At 40.8% G+C, this 14253-nt stretch overlaps 1 protein-coding gene across 1 annotated transcript; it reads left to right on the top strand.

The window, feature by feature from the left end:
• Positions 1-346: 346 nt before the first annotated feature.
• Positions 347-1081, top strand: LOC142164076 (uncharacterized). Its single transcript, XM_075221247.1, has one exon. The coding sequence runs from the start codon at positions 347-349 to the stop codon at positions 1079-1081; it is 735 nt and encodes a 244-aa protein (XP_075077348.1).
• The last annotated feature ends 13172 nt before the right edge of the window (positions 1082-14253 follow it).

Below are 14253 nucleotides of genomic sequence, written 5' to 3'. Positions count from 1 at the left end.
CATCGGTTTGGGTCGTGACAATGACGGAGCTAAAACAGTCACTATCAGATGCTTAAAAAAAATGCGAACTAGCGAAATTCAATTCCTCCCGTTATTCCTACAAACCAAACAATGCAGAGAATCGACAACAACCCCCCAGGGGCGAAGTTGGCTCCGATGGGGCTAGGGGGAGTAGATCTGGCCTCAACAGCGATAACGATCCGTTCAAGGAGGAACTCTTACGGTTCATGAAGGAAGTAAACGCCCGCATGGACCAAATCTCGGGCACACCTGCAATATTGAAAGGCCCGAGCTCAAAGAAGTACATTCAATTACCGTACAAGCCGAGTGCGGTGAAATACGACGGATGCCTGAAGTGCCGAAATACGATGAAACTTCAGATCTAGAGGAGCACATTACCACCTACACAACATCGATGAAAGAAAATGATTTGGCTCTTCACGAAATTGAGTCCGTGTTATTAAAGAAATTTGGTGAGACTCTCACGAGGGGATCCTTGACATGGTACTCATTATTGCCTGAATATTCCATAGATTCCTTCGAAATGCTCATAGATTCGTTCATCAAAGCCCACACCGGTGCCAGAAAGGTACAATCCCAAAAGGCCGACATATTCAGGATCGCGCAGGGAGAATCTGAGTTATTACGAAGATTCGTTAGCCGGTTCGAGAAGGAAAGGATGTTGTTACCGGCTGTCCCGGATGAATGGGCAGCGAAAGTGTTCACTAAGGTTTTAAACCTGAGAAGTTCGGATGCTTCCCGAAAGCTAAAAGAAAGTCTGCTCGAGTTTAAAGCAACAACTTGGTCGAATGTCCACAACCGGTATGAGTCAAAAATAAGGATCGAAGACGATCTGGTTGGCTTTCTGTCATCGGCAAAAGGACGGGAGAAGAACAAAGAAAAAATGAAAGACGATGTTGACTCAGATAGACGAACTTTAAGGGGCCGGTTTCTGCACTACGAGCGGACGGAAGGTCATGGCAGGAGCTTACGGACGTCAGACAAGTTCACTGTTGACAGGAGGATCGATCGTGGGCGGAACAACAGATCGCTGCAGGATAGAATAATCTCGGGACCATGAGGTTCTTCTTATCCAAAGTTATTAGAGTGCAACTTCAACATCAGCGTGATGGAGTTAGTGTTGGCCATGAGAGACATCAAAGTGGCACGATTCTTGAGACCTATGAGGTCCGATCCCTGCTAGATGAACCCAAATTTATGGTGTGAATACCACGACACTAATGACCATCAGACTGGGGACTGCTGGCACCTCCGAGAAGAAGTGGCAATGTTGTTAAAGAATGGTCACCTCAGAGAATTCTTGAGTGACCGAGCCAAAAAAAAAACTATGGCCGGGATAGGAACCCCCACGCCAAACGATCAACATGATATTTGGAGGGAATGAGATTAATGGGATCACCTTCTCGGTCGCAAAGAAGACAAAAGTATCAACAACACATAGTAAGAGACTTCGAGAAGATGACATCACATTCACGGATGAAGACGCGGACGGATTACTACTGCCGCGTAATGACGCACTGGTAATTTCTTTAAATGTGTTAAATTTCAAAATTAAACGTGTTTTAGTGGATCCAGGAAGTTCCACTAGTATAAAACAATGGAGAGTTCTGGATTAAGCTAAACTCATCGGGAGTATCATCCCGACGACAAAGCTCTTTGCTGGATTCAACCTCGCAAGCGTGACAACCCGAGCGAAAATTTTACTGCCTACGGATGCCGAGGGCGTAACAAAGATAACTTTTTTTGAAGTAGTAGATGGAGACATGAGCTATAATATCATCCTGGGAAGGCCATGGCTGCCCGAGATTAAAGTTGTTCCTTCGACATACCACTAATTGCTAAAATTTCCAACACCCGGGGGGGATCAAACAAATAAGAGGTAATCAACCAGCACCAAGAGAGATGAATGCAATTTCGGTGTCCCATAGCAGGGGAAAGGAACATGCAACATAGCAATATCCGGAACCGGCTTCCACCCCCGAACCAGAGGAAATTTCCTCGGGGACAGGAGAGTCAGAACAATACCAGGTACCAAGGTATTTTCAAATACCGGAAGAAACAGACGCAACGAAATCCACGGCTGAAGAACTAGAGCAAGTTGCACTGTTTAAAAAATTCCTAGAAACGAAATTCCATTTGGGAACAACACTACACCCGGAGCATAGGTTTGCTTTTATCGAATTCCTTAAAATTAATGTTGATTGTTTTGCATGGTCGCACGAGGATATGACATGAATCCCGACAGAGATAGCTGTGCATAAGTTAAGCTTGGATCCAAGCATACCTCCGGTAAGACAAAAGAAGCGCCTTATTGCAGAAGCAAGGAATAAATTCGCCAGAGAAGAGGTAACCCGTCTACTTGAGATTGGTTCGATCCGAGAGATAAGATATTCAGATTGGCTAGCTAATGTAGTAGTGGTTGCTAAGAAAAATAATAAATTTTGCATGTGCATAGATTATAAGGATCTTAATAAGGCATGTCCAAAGGACTCATTGCCATTGCCGAATATCAATCAAATGATTAATGCCACGGTCGGGCACGAGTTAATCAGTTTCCTCGATACCTATTCTGCATACAATCAAATCAAAATAAACCCAGAAGACCGGGAAAAGACTTCATTTATAACAAATTTTGGCATATATTGTTATAGTGTAATGCTCATCGGGCTAAAAAATGCCAGAGCCACTTACCAACGGCTCGTGAATAAAATATTCAAAAAATAAATAGGAAATACTATGGAAGTATATATAGAAGATATGCTCGTTAAGTGTTTGAATGCAGGTGATCACCTAAAGCATCTGCAAGAATCATTTGACATACTAAGGGAGCATAATATGGAGCTTAACCTTGAGAAGCGTGCATTCGGGGTAAGTTCGGGTATGTTCTTAGGATTCCTAGCCTCACAAGGGGGAATAGAGATAAACCCCAAAAAAACCAAAGCCATAGAGGACATCCCAGATCAACTATTCAACGTAAAGGAAGTCTAGAGACTCACAAGCAGATTGGAGCTTTGAGCAGGTTCATTTCCCGATCGTCGAAAAAATGTCACAGCTTCTTCCCGCTGCTAAAAAATAAAAACAATTTTGAGTGGACACCAGAGTGTCGACAAACCTTGAAGGAATTGAAGAAATACTTGTCAAGTCCTCCGTTGCTCTCGAAACCAAAAGAGGGTGAAACTTTGCTGGTTTACCTGGCAGTCTCGAAAGTTGCAGTAAGCGCAGTTTTAGTCCGGGAGGAAAAAGGTACGTGATTTCCCACTTATTATGTTAGCAAAATTTTAACGGGAGTAGAAACTCGCTACCCGCATCGGGAAACACTGGCCTTAGCTCTCGTAGTCGCTGCTCGAAAGCTGAGGCCCTAATTCCAATGCCACTCGATGGCCATGGTAACTGCATTTCCTTTAAAGAATATACTCCATAAAGTCGAGCTCTATGGTAGATTGTCCAAATGGGCCATTCAAATGAGCGAGTTTGACATAGAGTATAAACCGAGGACAACGATTAAATCATAAGTCATGGCTGACTTAGTGGCCGATTTCAGCCCGAGACTATTTCCTCTAGCAGCCAAAGAGGCAATAATGGTGTCAGAACCGGCACTGGGAGTCTGGACCTTATTCACGGACGAAGCTTCAAACATGAAAGGGTTCAGGCTCGGAATAGTCTTGATCACGCCTTCAGGGGAAACCTTAAGCCAAGCCATCAAAACGATCCCTCTAAGTAACAATGAAGCAGAGTACGAAGCTTTGATTGCAGGGCTCAAATTGGCCTGGGGGCTTGACACCAAAGATTAGCGTATGCAACAATACATAGTAAAGGTTCATGCTTTATTATCACGATTTTGAGAGTGGTCAATAACCCACATCCCGAGGAAAAAAATGCGGAAGCGGATGCATTAGCAAATCTGGGCTCATCAATAGAAATCCAAGGACTAGAATCAGGTACTGTAGTACAATTAATGAACTCAGCCGTGGACAAAGATGATTACTATGAGATGAATTCGACCGGTCTGGTCTGGGACTGGAGAAACGAGATAATCAATTATCTCGAGCATGGAATGTTGCCCGAAGACCCCAAAGCATCAAGAGCGTTGCATGCCAAAGTTGCGCGATATAGCTTCAAGAAAGACCAATTGTACTGAAAATCATTTCAAGGTCCGTTGGCCCGGTGCTTAAGAGCATCAGAAGCCAACTATGTCATGAGAGACGTCCATGAAGGGATATGCAGCAACAACTTGGGCACAGATTCTCTAGTACCGAAGTTAGTCCGAGCAGGATATTACTGGCCCCGTATGGAATAAGAGGCCAAAGACTTCGTACAAAAATGTGATAAGTGCCAACACTATGCACCACTAGTACATCAACTGGCGGAACCCCTACATTTGGTTCTGTCCCCGTAGCCGTTCATGAAATAGGAGATGGCCATCATCGGACCACTACCATCGGCTCCTGGGAAGGTAATATTTCTTTTAAATTTGACTAACTATTTCTCTAAATGAGTGGAAGCATGTCCTTATCAAAATATCAGAGAACGCGAAGTGGTCGACTTCCTGTGGGAAAACGTAATTTGCAGGTTTGGAATACCGAAGGAAATTACATGCAACAACGGTCCGCAGTTTATCGGCACAAAAGTTACAAAATTCCTTAAAGATTTAAAGATAAAAATGATTACCACTTCACCTTATCATCAGCGCAAACGGCCAAGCGGAGTCAACAAACAAAATAATTGTGAAAAATATAAAGAAAAGTTTAAAACTAGCGGAAGGCTGTTGGCCCGAAGAATTACCTAGGGTACTATGGGCCTACCGAACAATGGCCAAGTCAAGCACAGGAGAAACCGCTTTTTCCCTTATGTTCGGAGCAGAAGCTGGAACCAACTTTAAGGTATTTCCAGGCAAACGAAGAGTCAAACAACGAGGCAATGCTAATCAAGTTGGAACTGCTCGAAGAACGCAGATATTTGGTGCATGTCAGAATGGAAGCTCAAAAGTAGAGAATGGAGCGATATTACAATCAAATAGCCAACCTCAATTATTTCAAAGTGGGAGGCTTGGTCTTGAGGAAGGTGACTCCGAACACCCGAGAACTCAACGCGGGCAAATTAGCCTCTATATGGTAAGGCCCTTACCGAGTTTCAGCTATCACTAGTAAAGGATCATACGAGTTAGAAAACCACAACGGAGACAAGTTGCCCAGCAACTGGAACGTGACTCGCCTCAAAAAAATATTAGTGCTGACAAACATCACACAAACAGAAAGCATGTGTTGCATTCTTTTTCCCTTCGTTTAGTTTTTGTCCCAATTGAGTTTTTATGGAAAGGTTTTTTACGAGTCAACGACGGAAAACATACTATAAAGACAACAATGATAAGACCTTCGATAACAAGGCACACAAGCGAGTTAAGTTTGCTATCCAACAGGGGTTACCCGATCGTTTACGAGCACAAACCACTAGAGGACTGTTAGGTATTCTTTGGCTCGGTAGCATTGGTTCCTAATGGGAAACAAGATATGTTACCTAGCAATTCATTGGTGGGATCTTCGAAGACACAATACTTCCAGTGTTCCAAATTCGCATTCTTCGCATTCAAACACTGGGGGGAATGATATGAGGATAAGGCAACATTGAATGCCATGTCAACCGGGAATAAAAATCCGGCAAGGGAACAATGAATGCCACGTCAACCGGGAACAAAAATCCGACAACAAAGTGCATCTTCGGGACCGGGGACTGCGCAGACAGCCCTGTAGAAACAAATTGTACAAAGTAGCCACAAGTCATGGCAATTACCTTTCTGCATAGCAAAATGCCTATGTAAAACTCTGGAAATGGAAGGGATAAAGTGAAACCCTTTTTACTAAAATTTTGTTTCTTTTCCGAACGATGAGATAACTTTGTCATTTGAAAGTTAAACAAGTACTTCAAATGTTAGTGCCGTAATGAACAGGAGACGTCCTCTTCAAGAGCACTGTAAACATAAGAGGGTCCTCTCTTATAAAACCCCTCATGTTATAGGGTTGATTCTTGATGGTAGGCTATAATCCCCTGTTTAGTTGCATATTGCACTCTAATTCACTGTACTTTACTTATATTGAGCTTTAATTAGGCGTGTTTTGCACTTATTGTGTGTTTTATGCCCCGTAGAAGTGATTCCGAGCTATGTAGATGTTGTGGCATGAATTCATGCTATTTTGGAGTTTTGAAGTCTGGGTAAAAGCCCAAGGATTAAGTCAGGATCGAGTTCGGGCATCAATGGATGATAGTGGAACGAAACAAAGAATCAAGTAGGCATATTGCGCAGTATAAAATAAAATAAATATAACGTTTTGCTCGGAACTCCGTTTGGGCTCCACAATATATTGTTGGAAAATTATTTAGAAGGGCTACAACTTTCATGTTTTAAACTTTCCCAAATTCCCAACTTATACAACCCAGGTGCGCGACCAAGTGCACGATCGCTCACTGGGCTCACTGTGTGCAAAGTGCGTGACCAGGTGCGCGATCGCGCATGTCCTATCTGGGAAAAGCCCTATTTCGCAAAGAAATGGTAGTTTCGTCTGGGATTTGTTTTGGGGGCGGATTTAGTACCCCAAAATACCATTTTGACACACTTTTGACATACCTTAGACCTAGGGAAGCTAAGGAGAAGAAGGAGAAGCAATAGCACAAGGATTTCATCCTTCCTTCCTCACTCAAGATTCGGGTTTGGATTGCATTTATGTTTTCCTCTACTTTTATATCATTTGTGAAGAACTCTTCCATGTTTATGGAGTAAAACCATTTGGATTTTGATGGATTTGGTGTATTGATGGTTGTTTGTGCATTATAACTCTGTTTATGTATTTGAATCATTTTTGGAAGATTTGATTGTTGCATCTATGTTCACTTGCGATTGTAATCGAAAGAGGCATAACTTGTGATATATTTGCACTATGTTGTTGTTTGAGTTCATAGATTCTTCTGAGTAATTGAAAGAGGCTAGTTGAATCCTTGATTAAACCTAGTTAGGAGGATAATCAAAAGAGGTTCTACTAAAGACCAATCCATTACGAATTCTTGCATATCTTCACCGAGCTTAAACTGGTTCATATTGTGAGGTTGAAACTTAATCGAGAGAGTAGTTTATACTAAACATTTGTACTGATAATTAAGTGAATTCGAGATTCTTACTTGAACATTAGAAGTGAATTATCTAGTGTTAGATCCCGAATAATTATCTTGCACCTATCCTATCAACCCATATTTTCTCCCATTGATAACTTTCTTGCTTACCTTTGTTGAGATTGTCAGTAGTCAATAGTTTAGGTTCTTATTTAGTTTCAATTCTTAATTATCTAAATCTCAATTATTGATCTTCCTGGTTAGCAATCGAGCTATGAACTACGAGAATACTGTTTAAATACAATCCCTGTGGAGACGATAATTATACTATACTATCTTTGACTAGCGAGCACAATTTAAGTGTGTGTTGTGCGCTCAATTTTGGTGTTGTTGCCTGGGATTGGCAATCAATTGTGTTTCAAGTAGTTTGTAGTGCTAATTCAGGAATTAGCTTTTAATTTTTTCTTTTATTTTTAGTTTTTTTTGGGTAATTAACTTCTCTTCAAGATTTCTTTTGTTGAAGAAACCTTGAAGATCATATTCTTGAGATTGAACTCTAAATGATGTGAAGATGGAGTACAACCAGCCTGAGAAAACGGTTGAAGAGTTAGCAGTTGAATATTATCAGCGGTATGCTAAATATTTTAAATGCGGTGGAAATCATCTATGTGTTGTTTGTCAAGCAGGTAGGTATTCTTCCTATGGTTCATCTTTTGAACACTCTCAGTTTGTCTCTAGTCCGTACAGGAATGGGGATTCATATGGGTACAATTCTAACTCTAGTTGGTATGAAAACCCTTATTATGACTGGAATGCAAGCTAAGTGAGACACCCATTTCAAGTGGAGAATATTAGTTTAGAAGAGCTTATGTATAAGTTCATTAATAGGGTGGATGTGAGGTTAAAGGAAAAAGGGTTCACACATGATGTTGAAGCCTCTAACAACCTAACAATGCAAGTGGATCAACTAATAAGTACACTTTCATAAAGCTCATTGCATTGTGATGGTGAATATATTAAGGAGATACCCGGTGACAATGAGCCTACCCGAGATGATGAACATCTACAGAGAGAGTTGTCCACTCTGCAAGAGGACTCTGTTTCAATTGAAATGATTGAAAATAAGGCTTTGGTTGATTATGAAACAATACAAGAAGAGTTCAACCCCCTATCCACCTATCCACAATTGTAATTTTTAGTAGAAGAAAATGAGGAACAAATGGTCTTGAACTTTCTAGAGGAGGACTCACATGACCTTTCCTCTTCATTTTCTTACTCTAAACTTAACCATGTAGATTTTGTTTTTGGGGATTTACAGGAATATACACGGATTGATCTTATGAATGAATGCAGAAACAAGTCGAGGATAATCATACAAGAACAATCCACCACTCAAAATGAGGCCAAGAAAGAAAGAAAAAAGCGGGTCTTTCAAACATCCCTAAAGGACTTTGGCCTGATGAGCTCCATAAAGAATCCTGAGGAGCGAAATAGAAAAATGCATTCAGAATTAGGAGTGGAGTTCACAAGTTCTCCGAAACGGAAAAAGTCCAGGGGAATTTTCTTTACCTCTTGCTTTTTATTTGTGTGTCATGGGGACATGCCACAATTTAAAGTGTGGGATGGGGATGTACATATGTAAATACCTGTTTGTTTGTGTTTCTTGTGCGTGTTTGCGTTTCTTGTGTGTTTTTTCATTTCTTTTGATTGAAATTTTTAAAGTCGGAAAAACAATAATATTTTTTTAGATAATATAATAATTCCCCCTTGGTTTTTCTTTGTGCCGCGGTTCTTTTTCAAAGATTTTATTTGAACCGGGTGTAGTTATCTTATTTTCTTTTTAGGAGTAGAAATTCTTGTGCTGCGATTTGCAATGAAAGCAATATCTCTTAACTGTATTATGCCTTGAGAATAGTAAGTGCTTTAGTTGTGACGCTTAGGCTCAGTTTTTGACTCTTGTATAAGTACCTTAAATTATATGATCTTAACTTTGCTTAACTGCTTTGACTAGAGTGTCTTGATAAGTCCGATCCTAAGTGAGTATGTGCCATGTGTAGGTGAGGTTTTGTGTATTCTGTGCATTACATTTGATGTCTAGAACTTGCCCCGTGTATTTGCAAAGCGAAATAGTAGTTTTGTTCAGTCTTGGAAGTGATTTAGAAATTTTTTTCTTGAGCGAGATATATGTGTTTACCCACCAAATTATTATATATATTAGTTAACCCCCTTTGAGCCTATAATCTTATTTTATTGGCAACCACATTACAAGCCTTACCCATTTATTTGAATTGACTATCTATTTGAACCATTTACCTCTCGTGAGCACTTGAAATTGTATGAAATTTGTAAAAGTTGAAGTGTGGGGTGGTTGATTTGGCTTTGAGTGGAACTATTGAACTAAGGAGAAAGGTGCACTATTTTGAAAAAGAAAGAGCCACTTGAATTGAAAAAGAAAAAAACATAAGGGTATGATTATGAAAAAACTTCTTTGATAGTGGTAACTTGATGTAATTGTACTTAAAGAAGTAGGGAGTTAATGTATATTGATGTGAAGGTGGAGTTATGGTTTGACATAAGTGTGGGATTTTGAACAATGAAATGTATGTATTAAAGTGCTAAGGGAGGTGTAGTCAATATATCCAAATGTATCCTACCCATCCCGTATCCTACATTACAACCAATTAGAGTCCTACTTGATCATTGACTGAATAAGCTCAATTAGTAGAGTAGTACATTACGGGAAGGCTTATGGTACATCTTTTGTTGCACATGAATGTTGTTCTGAGAGTGAGCGAATTCTTTCTATCTTGAGTTCCTAATTGTTTTTAAACTTTATTGTTTATGGAACTACTCTCTATTCTTGTGTGAGGGCACTTGATTCATGAAGAAATGGTAATGTCATTGATCTCTGTATTAGAGTAAGTGAGCAGGTTTGTAAAGAATGTGTGGTGCTGTTGAGTCAACTCTTGAGACAAAGATGTTACGGTCTTGTGCTTAATTGGTTCTAATATTCTTGGTGTGATGAGTTAGGAGAGTTGCTTAAAAAGGTCATGTCTAAGTGAAGTGTAATTTGATTGCTCGAGGAAGAGCAATCGTTTAAGTGTGGGGTGTTGATGGTAGTCTATAATCCAGTTTTTTAGTCTCTTAGTGCACTCTAATTCACTGCACTTTACTTATGTTGAGCTTTAATTTAGCGTGTTTTGCACTTATTGTATGTTGTATGCCCTGTAGGAGTGATTTCGAGCTATGCAGATGTTACGGCATGAATTCATGCTATTTTTGAGTTTTGAAGTCTGAGTAAAAGCCCAAGAATTAAGTCGGGATCGAGTTCCGGGATCAACGGATGATTGTGGAACGAAACGAAGAATCGAGCAGGCATATTGCGCAGTATCCTGTAAAATGCACATAACCTTTCTCTCAGAACTCTTTTTGGGCTCCACAATATATCGTTGGAAAGCTATTTAAAAGGGCTACAACTTTAATATTTTAACTTTCTTAATTTCCTAACTTATACAACCTAGGTGTGCGACCAAGTGAGCGATCGCGCACTGGGTACGCACTTGGGGCAAAATGGTGTGCAACGTGCGCGACCAGGTGCGCGGTCGCGCATGTCCTGTTCGAGAAAAGCCATATTTCACTTAGAAAGGGTAGTTTCATCCGTGATTTGTTTTAGGGGCGGATTTAATACCCCAGAATACCATTTTTGAAACACTTTTGACATACCTTAGACCTAGGGAAGCTAAGGAGAAGCAAGAGCATAAGGATTTCATCCTTCCTTCCTCACTCAAGATCCGGTTTTGGATTGTTTTTATATTTTTCTCTACTTTTATTTTATTTGTGAAGAACTCCTCCATGTCTATGGAGTAAAACCATTTGGGTATTGATGGATTTGGTGTATTGATGGTTGTTTGTGGATTATAACTCTGTTTATGTATTTGAATCATTTTTAGAAGATTTAATTGTTGCATCTATGTTCACTTGTTATTGTAATTGAAAGAGGCATAACTTGTGATATATTTGTACTATGTTGTTGGTTGAGTTCATAGATTCTTCTAAGTAATCGAAAGAGTCTAGTTGAATCCTTCCTTAAACCTAGTTAGGAGGATAGTCGAAAGAGGTTCTCCTAAAGACCAATCTGTTTTGAATTATTGCATATCTTCACCGAGCTTAAATTGGTTCATATTGTGAGGTTGATACTTAATCGACAGAGGAGTTTCTACTAAACATTTGTACTGATAATTTAGTGAATTCGAGAGACTCACTTGAACATTAGAAATGAATTATCTATAGTTAGATCCCGAACAATTATCTTGCACCTATCCTATCAACCCATATTTTCTCCCATTGATAACTTCCTTGCTTACCTTTGTTGGGATTGTAATTAGTCAATAGTTTAGGTTCTTATTTAGTTTCAATTCTTAATTGTATAAATCTCTATTATTTATCCTCATGGATAGCAATCGAGCTACTAAATACGAGAATATTATTTAAATTCAATCCCTGTAGAGACGATAATTATACTATACTATCTTTGACTAGTGAGCACAATTTAAGTGGCTATTTTGCACTCGTCAGTTCTGGAAGAATGTATGCCCGGAATCAAAAATGCTATCGGAAAAAAATGCACTAGTAGCCACATATGAAAAAGACGCAAGAAGCAGACTTGCACAAATACTTATGAAAACCCTCACGTTAAAGGGTTGATTCCGGAAGAATGTATGCCCAGAATCAAAATGCTATTTGAGAAAAATAATCCCGAAGCCACATATAAAAAAGAATCAAGAAGCAGACTTGCGCAAATACTTATTGAAACTCTCATGTAAAAGGAATAATTCTCGGAAACAAAGTGCATCGAAGAAAATTTATCCGAGACTGCATACAAAAATATGTGAATAGAAAAACTTACGCAGAATCCTTAAAAGAATTCAAGGATTATAAAACTTGCACGGATATTCAAGAAAACTAAACTGTAGCATCTCCGGAATCAGGAGGAAGAGAAATATCCACATTCCCGGGAGTAGTAGATGGTCTGACCAACAACTCAACATCTTCTCCACCTTTGTCTTCGGCATCATCGCCTTCCGATTCCTCTTCAGTGTCTGAAATCTCAGAACCAGAATCAGAAGAACCTGGAGCGTCCATTTTTTGCAGCCAACTCAAGCTCGCGTGCCTTAGCAATTTCGGCATCACTATCAGTATCGCCAGCTTTGGCTCCTTCCAAGGTTTTTCTCCTCATGCTATACATGGTGTAAGTTATTTCAACAATGAGGGATGCCTCTCGACGCATAAGTTCTTCTTTGAGTTGTGTGATCTCGGCAGAAAGATTGTGCCGGGCGGACCTAACAGATCGAAGACTAACATCGAGATCATGGACAGTTGAACTATAGAGCATGTTGTGATCAATAGTGTTCTTATACTTCTCCTCCAACCAGGCATGTCTCGCCCCGTGGCAGCAAGCTCTTCGGCCTTAGAATTCAAGATGCTTCTAAATTAGTTACCCTTTCAGCAGCAGCCTCACGATCATTGGCAGCAAGAATGGCATTTTGGACCTCAACCCATTTAGCCTTGACTTCATCAAAATTGGCCCTCAACGACCCAACTTCTTGGTTAAGGCTTACCACTTCCTGCTCACTTTGCTGCAAATGGGCCTCCGAAACAATGGCCTCAGTGGCCCTGGTTTCTAGTTCCGAGAGGCGAAAAACAGTTTGGTCCCGTTCCACCAAAAACTGATCCCGTTCAGAAGAAAGTTCCTCTTTCTCGCAGATTAACCTTTGTAGGCCCTCGGAAGCAAGAAAATTGGCCTGCAAGATAAGAAGAGGTAAAACTTAAAATGCACTCATTCAGTAGCTGGAAAAATAGCAGAGAAAGAAAGAAATAAACCGTTGCGGCATTATGCATAGCATTGTTCTACAAACACTCTCCCGAGAGTGTTTGAATCTTTTCCCAATCCTTCTCTAAAGCCAAGGGCTTCAGATAATTTACAAGCTCCACTGGCTAGGAAAGAAGGTTGCACCCGGTAGAGACCGAAATGATAACATTCCTCCTCCTCTAAGGATCTACAGAAGGGGCAACATAATGTTTCCCCAAATTCCCATGAACATGGGACTGTGGAAGAGGAACTCCTTCAGCACGGTTATGTGTGGCCGTTAGAGATGATGTTGTTGGTGGAAGCGTGGATGAAGATAGAAATGATTTAGCAGTTGCTGGTGGTGAAGAAGGTGGTGATAAAGCTGATAAGGGGGAAGAACAGGAAACAGCTGCATCGAAGGCGGCACCGAATATTGGGTGCTCACCAACCGTAGGCGGCAAGGACCCGGTACTCTGCCTCACAGTACCGGGCACAACAATTGGGGCTCGAGAACGGGAGTTGGCATTTTCTACCAAATCGAACTCTCCCCAAAGTGCCGATACATCATCCTCAGCGGATGTTACTGCATCAACAGGTTGAGCATCCTGTTGAGAGGATAAGGATCATTGTCTTCTATGTAAAGAATCTCCCACATCACTAGCTTCTTCATCATCATCTATCATTGTAGTGTCGATGACCGGCCCGGAAGGAGGACCAGCCATCGTCGCTACCAGGGATGACTCGGGAGCATCAACCTTTGCCCTCTTTTTCTTTTCCCCTGCCGCAGAGGAACACTTTCTTTTTGGTTGTTTGTTCTTTGGCTGGGGGCTCTGTAAAGACACGCTTGCGCCAGAAGAGGACCCAGAGGCACTGGTTCGAGTAAGTGCCTCTTGAAGTAGCCTTGTCGTGTCAGCAGGGTCAGCCAAAACATCCTCCCCGGGGACCTCAACTAAGCCTACAGGTAGACCTAATTTCTTGAATCTTGAACGAATCAGAAGGGTCCAACCAAATTCCTCATATACAAAAGTTAAAGCAAGGTAAAATTAAGTTACCGTGATGTTTGGCCTTCCATCCGTATTTAATGGACAACTCTTTCCAGAAGCAAATTTCGGGCGTGGTGATGTCCAAGATCTTCTGAACCCAGTGGTCCAAGCCTTCTACCACCGGTGGGATCCATCTAGTAGCTTTGACATATGGGAGTTAAAGGATCAATACTTATACAGGCTTGAAAGAATATTTAGGAGGAGAAGACGTATTATAAGGAACTTACGAGAGCGGTTCCAAGC

The sequence above is a fragment of the Nicotiana tabacum genome, chromosome 9 (assembly GCF_000715075.1).
Source record: "Nicotiana tabacum cultivar K326 chromosome 9, ASM71507v2, whole genome shotgun sequence".
Lineage (NCBI taxonomy): Eukaryota > Viridiplantae > Streptophyta > Magnoliopsida > Solanales > Solanaceae > Nicotiana > Nicotiana tabacum.
Note: the sequence above shows the minus strand (reverse complement) of the source record. Positions and strands in the feature narration are given on the sequence as shown.

What these genes read in the sequence shown, in the direction of transcription:
- LOC142164076 (XM_075221247.1), top strand. Translation starts at nt 347, where the DNA reads ATGCCTGAAGTGCCGAAATACGATGAAACTTCAGATCTAGAGGAGCAC.